We start from the raw sequence: 14554 nt of genomic DNA on the forward strand, positions 1-14554 counted from the left end.
ATGTGGGCTAACACAGCAGGTCCAGCGGAAAAGAGCTGTGGCTATCATTTGATTCAGCAGACCATTACTCAAATCTTTGGAATCTCACTTGAAATAATCCTAAAATAAATAAGAAGTGATCGAAGAGAAATATTACTGCCATTTTTTTTACATTGAAACGAGTGAAGTCTAACACCTCATTCAGAATGTGGCCAAACAAAATGAAAGCAAATCTTTATTAGTAGATTTCACTCTAGACTGGAACACCAACAGAAACCTGGATAACAGTTTGAAATCCACCCACTTAGTTTAACCACATTAATCCTGGTGTCCCTATTTTGGGCCAAAAATGTTCAAGATTTTTCAAGATGATTATTTCGGTAATTCTTTTAAATAGCAGATCTACAAGCTCACAACACGCTGTGATGTATTGAGCTTGCAGTTTGGCTATTTTCAAACAAGCTGAAGTATGGCTTTAAACCCTGCCTTGAGAAAAACTGATCTTTCCAGATACATTTTTGCCTTTGGTTGATCAACTTCGATTCGACTTCACAACATTTTCATTTCATTTCTGCAAACTGGGTTTAACTTAAATCTATGGTCGTATTTAGTTTGCCGACATTATTCTATTCAGGTTTAATTGATGCAATGCAATGATTCAGTGACCAATGGGAAATTCCAACTCATTTTGCAAGAAAATTATGCATAACAATAAGTTGATTTACCTAATCAGATTTGCATTTTTTTTCCTTCAGTGAAATGCTTTTACGGAACTTCATTATTGCCATTATAACACAAGATGTTTCCAATGTTCTGTCAGATGAATATCATGCCATAGAAGAGAAACAAAACAAAACAAAAAAAAAAGATTGAAAAGTTAAACTTGAAAGCTTGAAATCTAATTATTTATTTTTTTTACAAGATCTAAACTAAGTTTTAGCTGAATTTGTTTTTTAAATGTGATGAAAATGAGTTTTCCTACTTAACTCTTTATACAGTGTTTCTCCAACAGTTTCAGAGTTCAAAAGTTTAAACATTTTCAATATTCTATCAGTGTATTGGTTTGTTTTCCCGGGTACCCGGTTCGACCCCCCTCCAGGCTTAGGCCACGTCTATACGGAGACGTTTTTAGGTGTATCCGCAAAAGTTTTTAATCGTTTAGGCGTTTCGTCCACACGGAGCCGGCGTTCTGGGTCCGCGAATACGCTCATTTTTTTAAACCGGGTCTCAGAGTGAATAACTCTGAAGACGACACCCTTGCGTCTCAGTGTGTACACCTAAAGACGCATCTTTCCTGAACCGATCACGCCATAGCTCCACCTCTCACCCCGCATGCGCTTGCATCTCTGGTCTGAAACTTTGAAACAGACAGTCTGAAATAACAATTCTGCTGGAGGGGCATGTTGTCTACTTTTTTCTGAAGTACAGTCATGCAAGCCTTCTAAACTTAGTTTCAAGCTAGCACAACATTTTTTATTAGATTTCAAGCTTTCAAACAATGAGTTTAAACCTTTCAACACTTTTTTTCCCCCCAGTTTTGAAATAATGGCATATTTATCCCAACATTTACTCCATTCCTTCGGGGCTTCATGTACGTATATGAACGTTCAGAACTTGTCACAGACATTTCAGCACAAAAAGGCTCCTTTAAAACTCTGAGTTTAGACGGGCGCTAAACATCCCACTACACTTTGACAAGCTGTCTCATCTCATGGAATTGTACAAACAGAGGAACTGTACAAAACCTCTTTACCTTAGCTGGAAACAATGTGTCCCACAAGACTACTCACATTTGACTCTTGGCAAGGTCAATAAGTTATGTCAATCCCACCCCACTTTAATCATTTTCTCTTAAAATGAATCGCAGGAGTGTATACAACATGGCACAGGCGCCCTGTGTTACATAATCAATCAGTGGCTGTTTAGCATCCAGATCTGAGTCCATCCACATATTTTGAGCCTTTAGACATTGTATCGCGTTTGTTTACCCATAGAGAAGAACACTCTGTTCCCAGAAGGTATTTTCTCATGTGTTCCCTACTGCGTAACATGGAATCACCCGAGAATGTAGAAGAGGAAAGGGAAGGTGGTGGTCGTGGTGGACGGTGGTTTTGGCGTTATGCTCGTGGTTTTACTGAGATTTGGCCTCGTGGAGCTTGATGCTGTTCTGGTACTTTCTGTTCACTCGTGCTTCCCAGTAATTTCACATCGATCGTCTTACAGGAAGCGTTTTCACTCGCTTTTTGCTCAGTCATCAAATAGGCTTGATTGTCAGGTCTCAATTGGAGAACTGGGGGCCACCTACAAGAAATATGCATGGGTCTGCAGTGCTCCAAGCAAACCATCAGTCTCACCGTTAGAGCAGTGATTCTCAACCTTTTACATTTCAAGGACCCCCAGTTTGATATCCATTAATCCACAGATCCCCATAACATTTTTGTCTCTGGGACGCCTATCTAAAATGTTAATTCCCCAGCGTAAATTTAACTCAGAATGTATTAATGGAACCATAAGGGTCCCTTTGGAGCCTTCTGGCTGGACTAGGGGAAGTCCAGCTTTGCAGTTCACACTACACAACTCCTTTCTTGAAATCAGCCATCCTCATCCTCGTGGTTTCCAGACTATATGACTGAGCGGTGACAGGGGGTCACGCACTGCAAGATATTTCACCAGGATTCGATATACAGACAGACGCAACATACAGACGTGCATTATACGTTTTTATTCCAGTGCATCTCGTTTTGATCATATACTGTACCTGTCTTTATTGCTTATTGTCTTTCATGTTTGTTTTACTTGATATGGGCATGTCATTTCACTCGGGGATCAATAAAGCAGCTAGGCCTATTACTATTCTATTCTCTCCACATCTCCGACGTCTGTCTAATCACGAAAACATGCATTTGAAATTATGTGATACCATGCGCAAGGAGTGGTAGACACTTTCCGTTCCTTTGTCTTATTTTTACGCAAATTTAACTCATTTGTATTATTCAGACTATGTGGGTCAACGATAATGATTTGTACAACTTTTAATCAATGAACCAAGTCAACCAACTTTACGTCCCAGTGGAGATGGAGTCATTTCCTCAGTCGGTCATGGTGATTCATTTATTATTCAAAAAGTATTCCAATCAAGACGAACATAGGCTACTTCCTAGGTAACAATTTAAGTGATTATCCCCTCGAGGAACCTGCAAACCATACAGGCCAACCGTGCAGAGAACCGTGACGCTCGGGGAGGCATCTCCGAGTGCTGGAATCGCGCTCGGCTCGTGTCCAAATTTCACATGAGATGCAAAGGGGGTTTTGTCTGCGAGCGACAAAACAGGTCGGCGACAGGATAATTGGGGGTAAAATCATTTAGTGTGAACCCGGCATTAGACGTACCATTCTCCCAGGGCTTCTAAGCAGCGCATGCGACCCAGGATCAGCTCAGGGTCCTCCTTGTTCATGTCGATCTTTTTGTCGTACGCCAACAGGGCATCCTCCCACTCATGTAGCTTCTCATACCAGGTGGCTTGGATTTCCTAGAGAAGAAGACAGTAGGAAAGAGCAGTAGAGGTATTTCATGACAGATCATTCACAAACTGTTAGTTAATGAGTTATTAAGGACTTGTTGAATGTTTGTCAGGAGTTTGTTAATGATTTAAAACTATGCCTTATAAATTGTTATATATTAATGCTATAGCTAGTTCCAACCGTGCATTGTGATTGGCCAAGAGGCATTTGAAGCCGTGCCAATAACCACAATACACCAACCAGTAAATCACTGGTAAAACTATTGGTAAACTACTTACAGTACTAATTACTTGTTAAGCGTTTGTTAATAGTTGATGAACAACTTTCAGCACAAGTAAAAGCCCTCTGCTGCCAACTCCTCCTACTATTCTAATACAGGGATTTTCAAACTTAATCGAGTCTCAGACTCCACTGTTGACTTTCAAAAGATTCTGTCCACAGGACAATGACATGAAAATATGTTTTTGGTTTTAAACCCTCTAACGTCACCAGTCCTAAAAAAAAACACAAAAAGCAATGCCAGAGTCCTCTTCTCTAGTCAGGCACCTAGTACAACCACCCAGCACCATCCCTGCACCAATTCACTAGTTATTAGTGAATTCTAAACTATTGTAATTAAAAGGAATGAAAGCTGTAGGTTTCACGAGACATTCAAATCCGGGTTTGCCCAATGGGAGGAGCAAACTTCTTCTAATGCTATTCCAAGAGGGAATCCCCGCTTGGCCAAGGGATGTTATTGTGCTTATGAGCTTCAGGTAGTACTGCTTGCCTGCCAGTAGGTCTCCTACCATGACACCAGGGTCTAAATGTCTCAATGGAAGAGTAAAAGGAGACCGCCCTCCAACCACTGCAGACGTGCTAGTTGTGTTGTTTTAACACATTGGGTGCCAAAAAAAGTAGATACTCGTTTTTGCAAATACACCCGTCGAGTGCCATAAACGAAGATTTTTTCAACAATTATTTTTAGAAAATTCCACAAGAGGGCGCTCTAACGCAACTTGGGAATGATCCTAGGACACTGTAAAAAAAAAGATATGGACGGTTGTGACGTCATCCCAAAAAAACATGACGTCCCGTCCGCCCCAATGATAGGATCTTGAGAAAAACACTTCTATCGCCATATCTTTTTTTGGGGGGTGAAAACCAGCCATTCTCCATGGGCGATCGCTCTAAAATGGCGGATCGCGGTAGAAATGTTATTGTTCCAGTCGATATACGGACCCCTACCCCATCGCCCGGACACTTTATTTTTTTTAACATCCGGGTCCTCGTTGTGGCTTCTGCAGCTGTCTAAACATCGCCAAGACACGGTAAAAACGCTGGCACTCCGAGGATGATTTGGATGATAATACCTGCCACTCAATGAGTTAACATACTCTACCATACAAACTGGTTAAAATACAGTTTTATTTATTGTAATCAGTGTTGCCAGATTCTGTGAGAGAAACAAGCAACTAGGTCTAGGAAAACCAGCCCAAAAGAAGCGACTATGGGCCACATGAGTACTTTAACATGTACAGTAGGCCCACATCAGCTATTTGAAAATAGCAGATCTACAAGCTCACAACGCGTCACGGATATTTTCAAATAAAATCTTGCGGGGAAATTATAATAAGCAGATCTGGCAACCACACACACACACACACACACACACACACACACACACACACACACACACACACACACACACACACACACACACACACACACACGCACACGCACACGCACACGCACACGCACACGCACACACACACACACACACACACGTGTTGTGTACTTATTTTTGGTGGTGCGAGTACAGCATCTGGGGGGAATTTGTGATGTTCAGCAATAACAGTAAGAGTAATTTTGCAGCTGTGAACAACTACCCAATCTGTTCTGAGTTTGCACATTGTATCGAACGACCTTCGAGAATGTTGCTCTTCAGGTTGTCAGATGAGAATAAACATTTTGTGCCTTTGTCTTGTTCCAACCTGAAATGTATCAGTCATGTTTCCTACCTAACGGCTATCATGCACATACCACAGGTTGTGTGGTGTGACTTTTCTATGTGAGGACAGAGGATTGTTAACTCTTTGACTGCCAGAGTATTTTCATAAAGTACTCCCCCAGTGCCAGCGTGTTTTTCTGTTTTGTTATTTTGTTATTTAATTTTCATATAAATTAGTAAGTCTAGCTGCGGTTTTGAACACATACGATGGTTCCACCAGTAGAGAGCAGCAAATAGACACTTTCATCAGCTCGCTGACTCGCTCCCCCCCCCCCCCCAACAGAGCCAAACAGTGAAATACGTCAAACCGGATGTGACGTGTTCTCAGATTCTCCGATTGCAAAAATTTACAATGTGATACACGACGGCGATGACTGTTCGTCACCCAGACTATAGATTATAGAAGATGACCTCTCCGTTCGTTTTTTATACCGTGTGAAAAACCGTGTGTTTCCCTATTCTGGCCGAAAATGACCGTGGAAAAAAAAAGAAAACCGGAAACGGAATCTGCGTCCGGATGCAAGTGTGGGTGAAGTAAGTGGAAATCGAATCCTAGAGTGAAACATTGCAGAATAGCGCGATCAGAAATTAAACAATGAACGCGCGTCTAACGCGTCGACGGCCAACTGGACAAACTAGCAATTGACGCGTTATCGAGTCAACCGCAGTCAAAGAGTTAATTTAACTCAGAGAGTGTACAAATGGAACCAAATGGACCCGTTAGGGTCCATTTGGTTCCATTTGTACAGTTACAGGCACATAAGACCCTTATGATAAGGGTCCATTTGGTTCCTAAATATCTATCATTTAGCTGGGGACCCCCTGGAACCCCCTCAAGGACCACTGGTGGTCCCCGGACCACTGGTTGAGAACCACTGATGTATTGAACAGACATTTTTTATGTTATCTTTATTTCAGATACATCAAGTTTAGAGAGACAGGAAACCAAGAGCAGAGAGGAGAGAGCATGGCATGCGAGACAAGACGACGAGGGTCGGACTCAAACCCGGGTCCTATGTGCTCACAAGGAGCATATTGTATTAGTCTGTGGCACTACTGGCTGGAGCCAGACAAATCCTTTATTGACCTTTTTTTTATCCCCCATACAGAGGGGTGGTCACTAAGCTGTCAGTGTGTCCATAAGGATCAACACATTTTTGCCTTATGTTTCACTTCGCTTGACTGGATTTTGTTTTTATGACGGAACCAAAGAAATGAGTATGAATGAGTCAGTGTCATAATGAAACTTTTAACGGCTTTACTCAAATTACTCCTTGGTAAAAAAAAAAGCCTTTCAGAATTCCTGCACTGAGCCGTTCAGCAGATGCCGAGTTGGAAGTAAAGAAGTCTCCATTTATCCCGTTAAGACCTGGAACGCATCCGTGTCATTTTTTTATTTGAGCTAAAAAAGCATTATTTTACACTTTGGGCTATTCAAAAATAGCAGATCTACAAGCTCATAGCGCGGCACCGAGTGCCGCGCTACGAACTTGTAGATCTGCTATTTTTGAAAAATCGTGAAAATATGCACAAATCTTTGAATATATATATATTCTTTTAAAGCGAACATTTCAAATCTTTGCTTCTGCGGGGGTCCCTGGAACAAGATATTTTGAGATGGGGATCGGCGGCCAAATACATATCATTTTGGGGGTCCTTGACATGAAACAGTTTGAGCACCACTGATATAGAAACATACGTTTTTTTTTCAGAATACTGTTGGGATTTAGGAGATTCGGCTTCAGGTCTTAATGGGTTATAAGAAGGTATTCTGCGACCGGTTCTTATTACGACACTGCACGGCTGACTGGAGATTCCCGCTCCTGAGCACACTCTCATCCCGGTCACACTTCCTTTGGGGTGACCGTAGCCAGTGATGCACAGACCGGGCACCAACCCGTGTTGACATAGCGATGAGCCTGATTGGAACACCAAACACAAGAAACCTTCCATTGTAAAGCCAGGGTCCCCACACATTTTTAGCAATGAATTTCCAAAACTTTTCCAAAACTTTTCCAGAATATTTAGCCCAATTTCCAGGCCTATATAACAATCATTCAGCGCAATAATGTGCCCAAAGATAGGCAGTGTAGCAAAAATAAAGCATAGAATATAGAATAGTACAATTTCATTCAAAATTTCGTGCAAAATTAGGGCATAGCTCACTGGAAGACTCATTATGGCATCCGTATGACTTATTTTATTTAAATAATATATGCCATCACACAGCCCGTTCGGCGAAAAACTACTTATGTTACATATTTCGTGTAATGTTATACATGTTTATGAAAATGTTTTGTATTAACAAAATCAATAGCCAAAAACAATGCATAGCCAAATATTTTTCCAGGACCCTTGATACATTCCAGGACCTTTGATCAATTCCCAAACTTTTCCAGTACTGGATTATTTTTTTTTCAATTTCAAAATATTTCCAGGAATTTCATGACCGTGGGGACCCTGTAAAGCTCCCCAAAATACTCACCTCATAAACAGGATTCCTGGAGGTGCTCTCAGGAGCCACTTTTACTGAATGTTTTCACTTCACCCATACTTTTTTTAAACTTTCTTTTTAATGGGGGACATAATTGCTGCTTGCCAACATGGGGGGTAAGGCCGTTTCTCACCTGTGAAACAGTCGGCGGGCTAACAACTTGACTTTGGGGCTAAAAGTAGCAACTCAATAAAAGCAGTTTGGGGTTGTTTCTCAAAACACTGTCACAGCTCCTCTCTTCTCTTGCTCCTTCCTTGCCACAATCGGCCTCATTCATTGTCGTGTGTGTGTGTTTGAAGACTTCCTTGCTATTCAAGTCCTTTCTTTGTTCTGGGTGTCAGGGTGGCGTTTAGGTTAACACTCTCAAGAGGCCCAGGTTCGACTGCCAGCAGCGGTGCCTCCAATTCAGCCGGGCACTCCAACCAACAAAATTGGCAGGGTTCGCGGGCAGACGATTGTTACAACCCCTGCGGGGTTGTCGAGACGCCTGTTGAGGAGCTGAGGAAGATAAGTGTGAGCCACTGAACACATTAAAAACGTCCTTGAACTTCCGTCGGGTGACAAGAAGTGGCTGGTGACTCCGTGTGATATCGAATAGAGTTGGGTCGGTTTTCGGTTTACCCGGTCTGGTCCAGTCACAGTGTACGTAGTCTGGGAGACTTCGCCTCAGAGCCTGGACAGCAGGGGCGCGGCCACTGCGTTCTGATTCAAATCAACAGCCAATGAAGAAAAGGGGGCGGGATCCACATGCAGTGGGTGTTGCATGTAAATAGGAGCAACGGGAAGCAATTTCTCCTTGAGAAATTGCAGCCGCCATTGTCGTGTACTGCTGTTTGCCTCTCGTCGGACTGTTTAGACGAGTTGCACAGCTCTCAGACCGGTAAGAGGCGTGTCCGCTCAGATTCTGAGCGGAAATTACATCCCGTCCACAAATACCAGGGCTCTGGCCCAGAAGTTTCCTCGCCCCTCCCGTTTGTATGCGAGAGCTGGCGAAAACTTCTGGGAACTCAGATTACAGTGTACGAAACAGGTCTGATTTTATGTGGACAGATTGAACCGGTAAACTTTATTGTGAGACGTGCTGGCAAGTTAAAAGTAGCAATAGTATTAGCAACCAATGCATATATATAGACAGCACTATATCCATCTTGTACTGCTTTGGTAAAAAGCAATATGACAACGTGATTAACAACAATTATGTTTATTTATAACACCAGGCTGGTGTGCACCAGGCTTGGGAATCGACATCGCGGAGCGCTGCACTGTGGGAGGTTCTGTAGGCAACTCTGCGTTTGCGCGGCAGTGCGTGTTTGTACAACACGCATGTATTACAGCAGCTTGTTCGGTCTACCCAACAAAGGCAAAAAAACTGAACTGAACTACGCAAAAAGAGCGATCAAAAGGGCCGACTCCTCTGAGCCACTGGTAACAACAAGGAGGGAGATGAGACCGAGTGACGACACTCGCACAGCGTGCTGTTTACAAAGCAAAACATTTGACCCCGGCAGCTGCTGTTTTAACATCAAGGTTTATCTGATCCAGTTAATCCAACCTGTTCACCCAAGATACATGAAATGATAAATGAACAAGCTTGTCTGTGTCAACAAAAAAGCAGACTGCTGGCAGTTGTCATGTGTCACATCAAAATTGGTGACCTATCAAAACACACAACAAATAAATAAGCGAAGGTGCACTCTCAATTATGGATTACCTTTTTTGTGTGTTGCAATTTTGGCATCAGGCCAAAAGCCATACTGGGCTAAAGTTACACAAAGAATAGACTTTTCTTCAAGACTACACCAATACGAACGGCAACATTTAGGGGCTTTCCGCTTGGCAGGTATGAAGTCACACAAATAGACTTAAGAGTCAAAGACATTATAAAGTACAGTAAAATGGCTTTACAAACCGTTCACTGTTAAGGTAATATTACTGCAAGGCACTCTGCTTCTATGGAGCGTCAAATGTATATAACATTTGGGAGCAAAAGCACACACAGTGTTTTTTTTTTATAAAGCATATGGGAGATAAAAGCAAGAATGCAAACCTCAGCTCATTTATTGGATGAAAGAATCACTGAATCACTAGCTGCTGACCAAGGGAGTCAGGCACATTCACCACGTGCTGCGTGGACTGGGCGGGAACGGGACATTGTGGGGGCCGGGAAGGTTGTGAGTTTCATCCCCGTTTTACGCAGCAGGACTGTTTTTACAGTGTGGAATAGCAGGAGTGCGTAGCAGGAGCGTTTTACAGTGTGGAATAAAACAACATATACTGTATATAATATACTGTATATATGAAAAGTGGAAAAAAGAGAGAGAGAGAGAGAGAGAGAGACAAAGAGAACACTCACCAGCTCGCTAAAGTGTTTCATGGCATATTCCAGCACGCCGGCCGCCGCCTCTGGCTGCTGCAGTTTATTGTTGATGCTGCGAGAAAGAGACAGAAAACACACGCTTGATTCATAATCCCCCTGTACGACCGTCACGCGCCGTAAATAGCCGATCTACAAGCTCACGACGCGTCACATGGCGGCGCGTGCAGATCGGCTATTTACGGCGCATGGCACCGTCCTACGACCGCGCATAAATCAGGCTTCAGAAGGAGCGTTGGGTCGAGTTTCCTTACAATCCCTCACCGAACACGACCCGGGGGGAACTCTCGGGTGTCACGCGCGGCTTGCCGCGGCTGATGGATAGCCGCTGAGGTCACATGTATTGCACACACATCAGCGAGGAGCTGATGACATGGGAAGAATAGGATCCAGGCACAGGTGTCACCGTGGTGACTGATGTCTCCGAACGAGCCCTGATTTAAGGGCTGTTCGGGCTCACGAGGCGACGGCGTCGGGGAGTTGCACATGGCTGCAGACACGAACATGCAGCAGCAACAAAGTGTTACCCTGTCTGTCTGACCACAGCTGACCAAAAGCCCTTACATCACCGTGGACAGTGGATGTTCAGAAACTATTTGCAATGTGGCTGCCTGAATGCGTGTCTCACAGTGTGTGTGACTCAGTCACACACACACACACACACACACACACACACACACACACACACACACACACACACACACACACACACACACACACACACACACACACACACACACACACACACACACACACACACACACACAGATTCATTTAAGCAATAGGCTAGTGGTTTGGAACACGGCGCATATGCTATGTAAAGTATACCCTTGAGTGTAATATCGCAATTGCAAAGGTTACCGGTTTTAATAACATAAAATCTAATTTAAGGAGGGGAAAACTAGTGAGGCTGTAACGTATTAGTTCTTTACACACTGAAGAGTGTGCAAAACCTTAACAAAGCAACATGAGCTAGAGTGTGTCTCCGTTAAGGTCTTTTAACACAAAAAAAGCGACTGACATGCCTAGAAATGTATTTTCAATGAGTACAGGTAGGGAGGCGCTGGCCATCTGAAAGGCATAGCGACAGGTGGGCCTGTGTTCGTGTTCGTGCTCGTCTCACGCACAGGCCCGCCACTGGAATTGAAACTTATCGAACCTTCTTCTATGCGATGCATAGAAACACATCTATTCACAGGAGGAGCACAGGCGAGTAGGCAGACCAAACTGTAAAATGGCCAATGGGCAGCACCAGAGGAATAAAGACTCTAGGGGGCATAAATGCGATCAGTAAGTTCCATGGCAATCTGCCAATTGGATTTTGAGAAAACTTGTGTGCAAGTGGAACTTTGGCCTAATAAGGGTGGAGATAAAGGCCATTGGGTCACTCAAATCAGTAGGGGCCATCGTCTGGGGAGGATAAAGGTGCACATACATTTTTAGATAAGTTGTTTTGCTCAAAGTGGTGGACAGATGGACAGATACAGCCATCCTTAAGGCCTGATTAAGGCCTGATTAAGGCACGATGGTCCGTGGACAGCGGATGCTTCTCTGTGCATACTACAATTTGGTGTCTGCAGACATGCACGTGTTCAAAAGCAAGAGCAAAACGGGCTGCTCTCAACACAAGGCATAATCTAGTGATCTTATTCCAGACAACTGAAGCACTTGTGCCATGGCAAGAGGCCATTTGTGAGAAGAGGTTACCGTCCTATTTAACTTTTATCTTGCCTCAATTATTTCTCTGAAGTCCCGTTATTCTCTGAAGACCTCAGATGTTAATACATTCGTTCGGCAAAGCTTTGAGAAGTCTTTTCTATTCGGGCTTTTATTCTGTGCTGCTTCTAAACATTTAACACATCTGCAAATGAACATCACTTCAAGTTCAAGTTATTTATTGTCACATGCTCATATAATACAGCGCCGGTATAGCTACGGATCTCCTCACTCAACCTCTCCTCAAAACATCCGTTTTTCTTTTCTACTGCACGTGCTAGTCAAGTGTCCAAAGTACACACACTGTCTGGGAGGCAACGCTGGTGAGGAATTGTATGACATGCGGACCCTAGCGGACCCTCATGGCTTCGCAGTAAGTATAATTTGGCCTTTGGAGCCCGCCAGCAGCTGCTAGGAAAATCACAAGAAGACTAATGGCGTTTTGACTACTTGAAGACATGCATAGCTAAAAGGTCCATTAATTCTGAGAGGAGAATTATTTTGACAAGGAATATTCCCACCATTTGCGAAACAGCGAGGTGCAGTTACTACTGTCTCCGCGTCCATCACTGTCGGGGAGAAAATGAAGCGTTCGCCTCACTTGTTTTGGTGTGCTAACCCATTAAGACCTGGAACGCATCTGTGTCACTTTAGATTTCTTTGGCTATTAAAAAATAGCAGATATAAAGATCTGCTATTTTTGAAAAATCTTGAAAACTTTTTTTTTTTTTTACTGTTAGGATTTAAAAAAATATTTTTAAGAATCGCCTCAGGTCCTTAATGGGTTAAAACAAATACTTCCATCAACACGTGGCAATGCGTGCATTTAACATCTGGGATACAAGTGACGCTTCATCTGCCCCCTTTGTACAACGGCGGTCAGTGTCTTTGACCCCCCCAGACAACCCCTCGCTATGTGTCTCATCTGGAAACACTCACCTAAAAAAAAACAAGTCTGTTATGTTTCATTGACTGCACAAGCCCGACACCCCCTGAGTGATGCATTTTTATATTAACCCATTCAATCCGGGAAACGCGTCTACAAATGTCTTCTAAAATCCTAACAGTTTTCTGAAAACCGTATGAGTTGCCATGATATCAAGTGGTTCTCAAAATGTTTCATGTCAAGGACCCCCAAAATTATATATATTTGGTCACGGACCCCCATCTCAAAATATTTTGAGGTGGGGCAAAGATTCGAGTTATACTGTAGATGTTCGCTTAAAAAAATACATATATTTAAAGATTCGCAAAAATTTTCACGATTAAAAAAAATTGCAGATCTACAAGCTCATAGCGCGGCACTCGGTGCCGCGCTATGAGCTTGTATATCTGCTATTTTTGAATAGCCCAAAGTATAAATTAAATGGCTAAAATGACACAGATGCCTTCCCGGATTGAATGGCTTAATGTAACGTTTGAAGGAAGCTGGACGAACAGCAGGGGGTCTTATGGGTGCAGCGAGGGGCAGAGAGTTGATGAAGGATACCCTGGGTGCAGAAGTCAGACTCCCTGCTTGACACACAGGGCAAAGGCCAGGCAAACGACGAGGAGCACACAGTGGGCAGCTGTTCCACGGCAAAAAAAATCTGCTCGTCAATCGTACACATACAGTACTTACAACACAAGAGCGTGACAAAAACGATTAACTGCAGCCGTACTGTATGTAGTTCTATGCAGAAAACATTCAGGCGAGTAAGTAATACTGTGTAACCTTTTCAGTTAACCCATTGAAATCTACAAAATGTCTTCTAAATCCTAACAGATCTGTCTGAAAAACCATACGTTGCTATAATATCAGTGGTTCTCAAACTTTTTCATGTCAACGACCAGCCAAAATGTTATGTATTTAGCCGCGGACCCCCCCCATCTCAAAATATTTAGTTCAAGGGACCCCCCCCCACACACACACAGCAAAGATTTGAGTTACAACTGTTCGCTTTAAAAAATAATATTTACATTCAAAGATTTGCAAAAAAAATCAAAAAAATAGCAGCTATACAAGCTCATAGCGCGGCACAGGGTGCAGAGAGAGGGTCCAAAGTATAAATTTTTTTTAGCTATGAAATCTAAAATTATTATTACTATTTTTGATTTTCACAATAACCATTCCACATAATGTGTTTTTTTCGTCATTTTCTCTAAACACAATTTTGAGTCACTAGTATCTGCCCCCGACACTTTAATGTATGTGTTTTAAAGTTAATAAGTATAGTTTCTGAGAATGTTGCTGCATTCCAAAATAACATTGGCGCTAGAACCCTGCAGCATTCATTTTGGAGAGATACAGTACGTCCGTGTATTTGTTTCAAACTAACAGACAATGCAGCTATATATACACTACATCGCCTACTAAAATGGATGTTACACAGTGAAACTTCAATAACGTAGTTCAGAGGCAATACGCTACTGTATATTACGTGGGAGTTCACGTTTCTCGTATTTGCTTGTTTATACAAGAATCGGCTTGTTAACTTCC

The 14554-nt window shown here is 42.8% G+C and overlaps 1 protein-coding gene across 4 annotated transcripts in view; it reads right to left on the reverse strand.

Annotated features, from left to right (window-relative positions):
- The window catches only part of mtor (mechanistic target of rapamycin kinase), a 155244-nt gene that overhangs the window by 47457 nt on the left and 93233 nt on the right, over window positions 1–14554 (reverse strand). For all 4 annotated transcript variants that reach the window (XM_080445025.1, XM_080445024.1, XM_080445023.1 and 1 more), the window contains exons 29-30: window positions 10339–10414; window positions 3370–3509 (exon numbers count right to left, since the gene is read on the reverse strand). In XM_080445025.1, coding sequence (XP_080301151.1) covers window positions 3370–3509; window positions 10339–10414 — 216 coding nt within the window. The remainder of the gene's footprint in view (window positions 1–3369; window positions 3510–10338; window positions 10415–14554) is intronic.

This window comes from Gymnoscopelus braueri (genome assembly GCF_963280865.1).
Source record: "Gymnoscopelus braueri genome assembly, chromosome: 12".
Lineage (NCBI taxonomy): Eukaryota > Metazoa > Chordata > Actinopteri > Myctophiformes > Myctophidae > Gymnoscopelus > Gymnoscopelus braueri.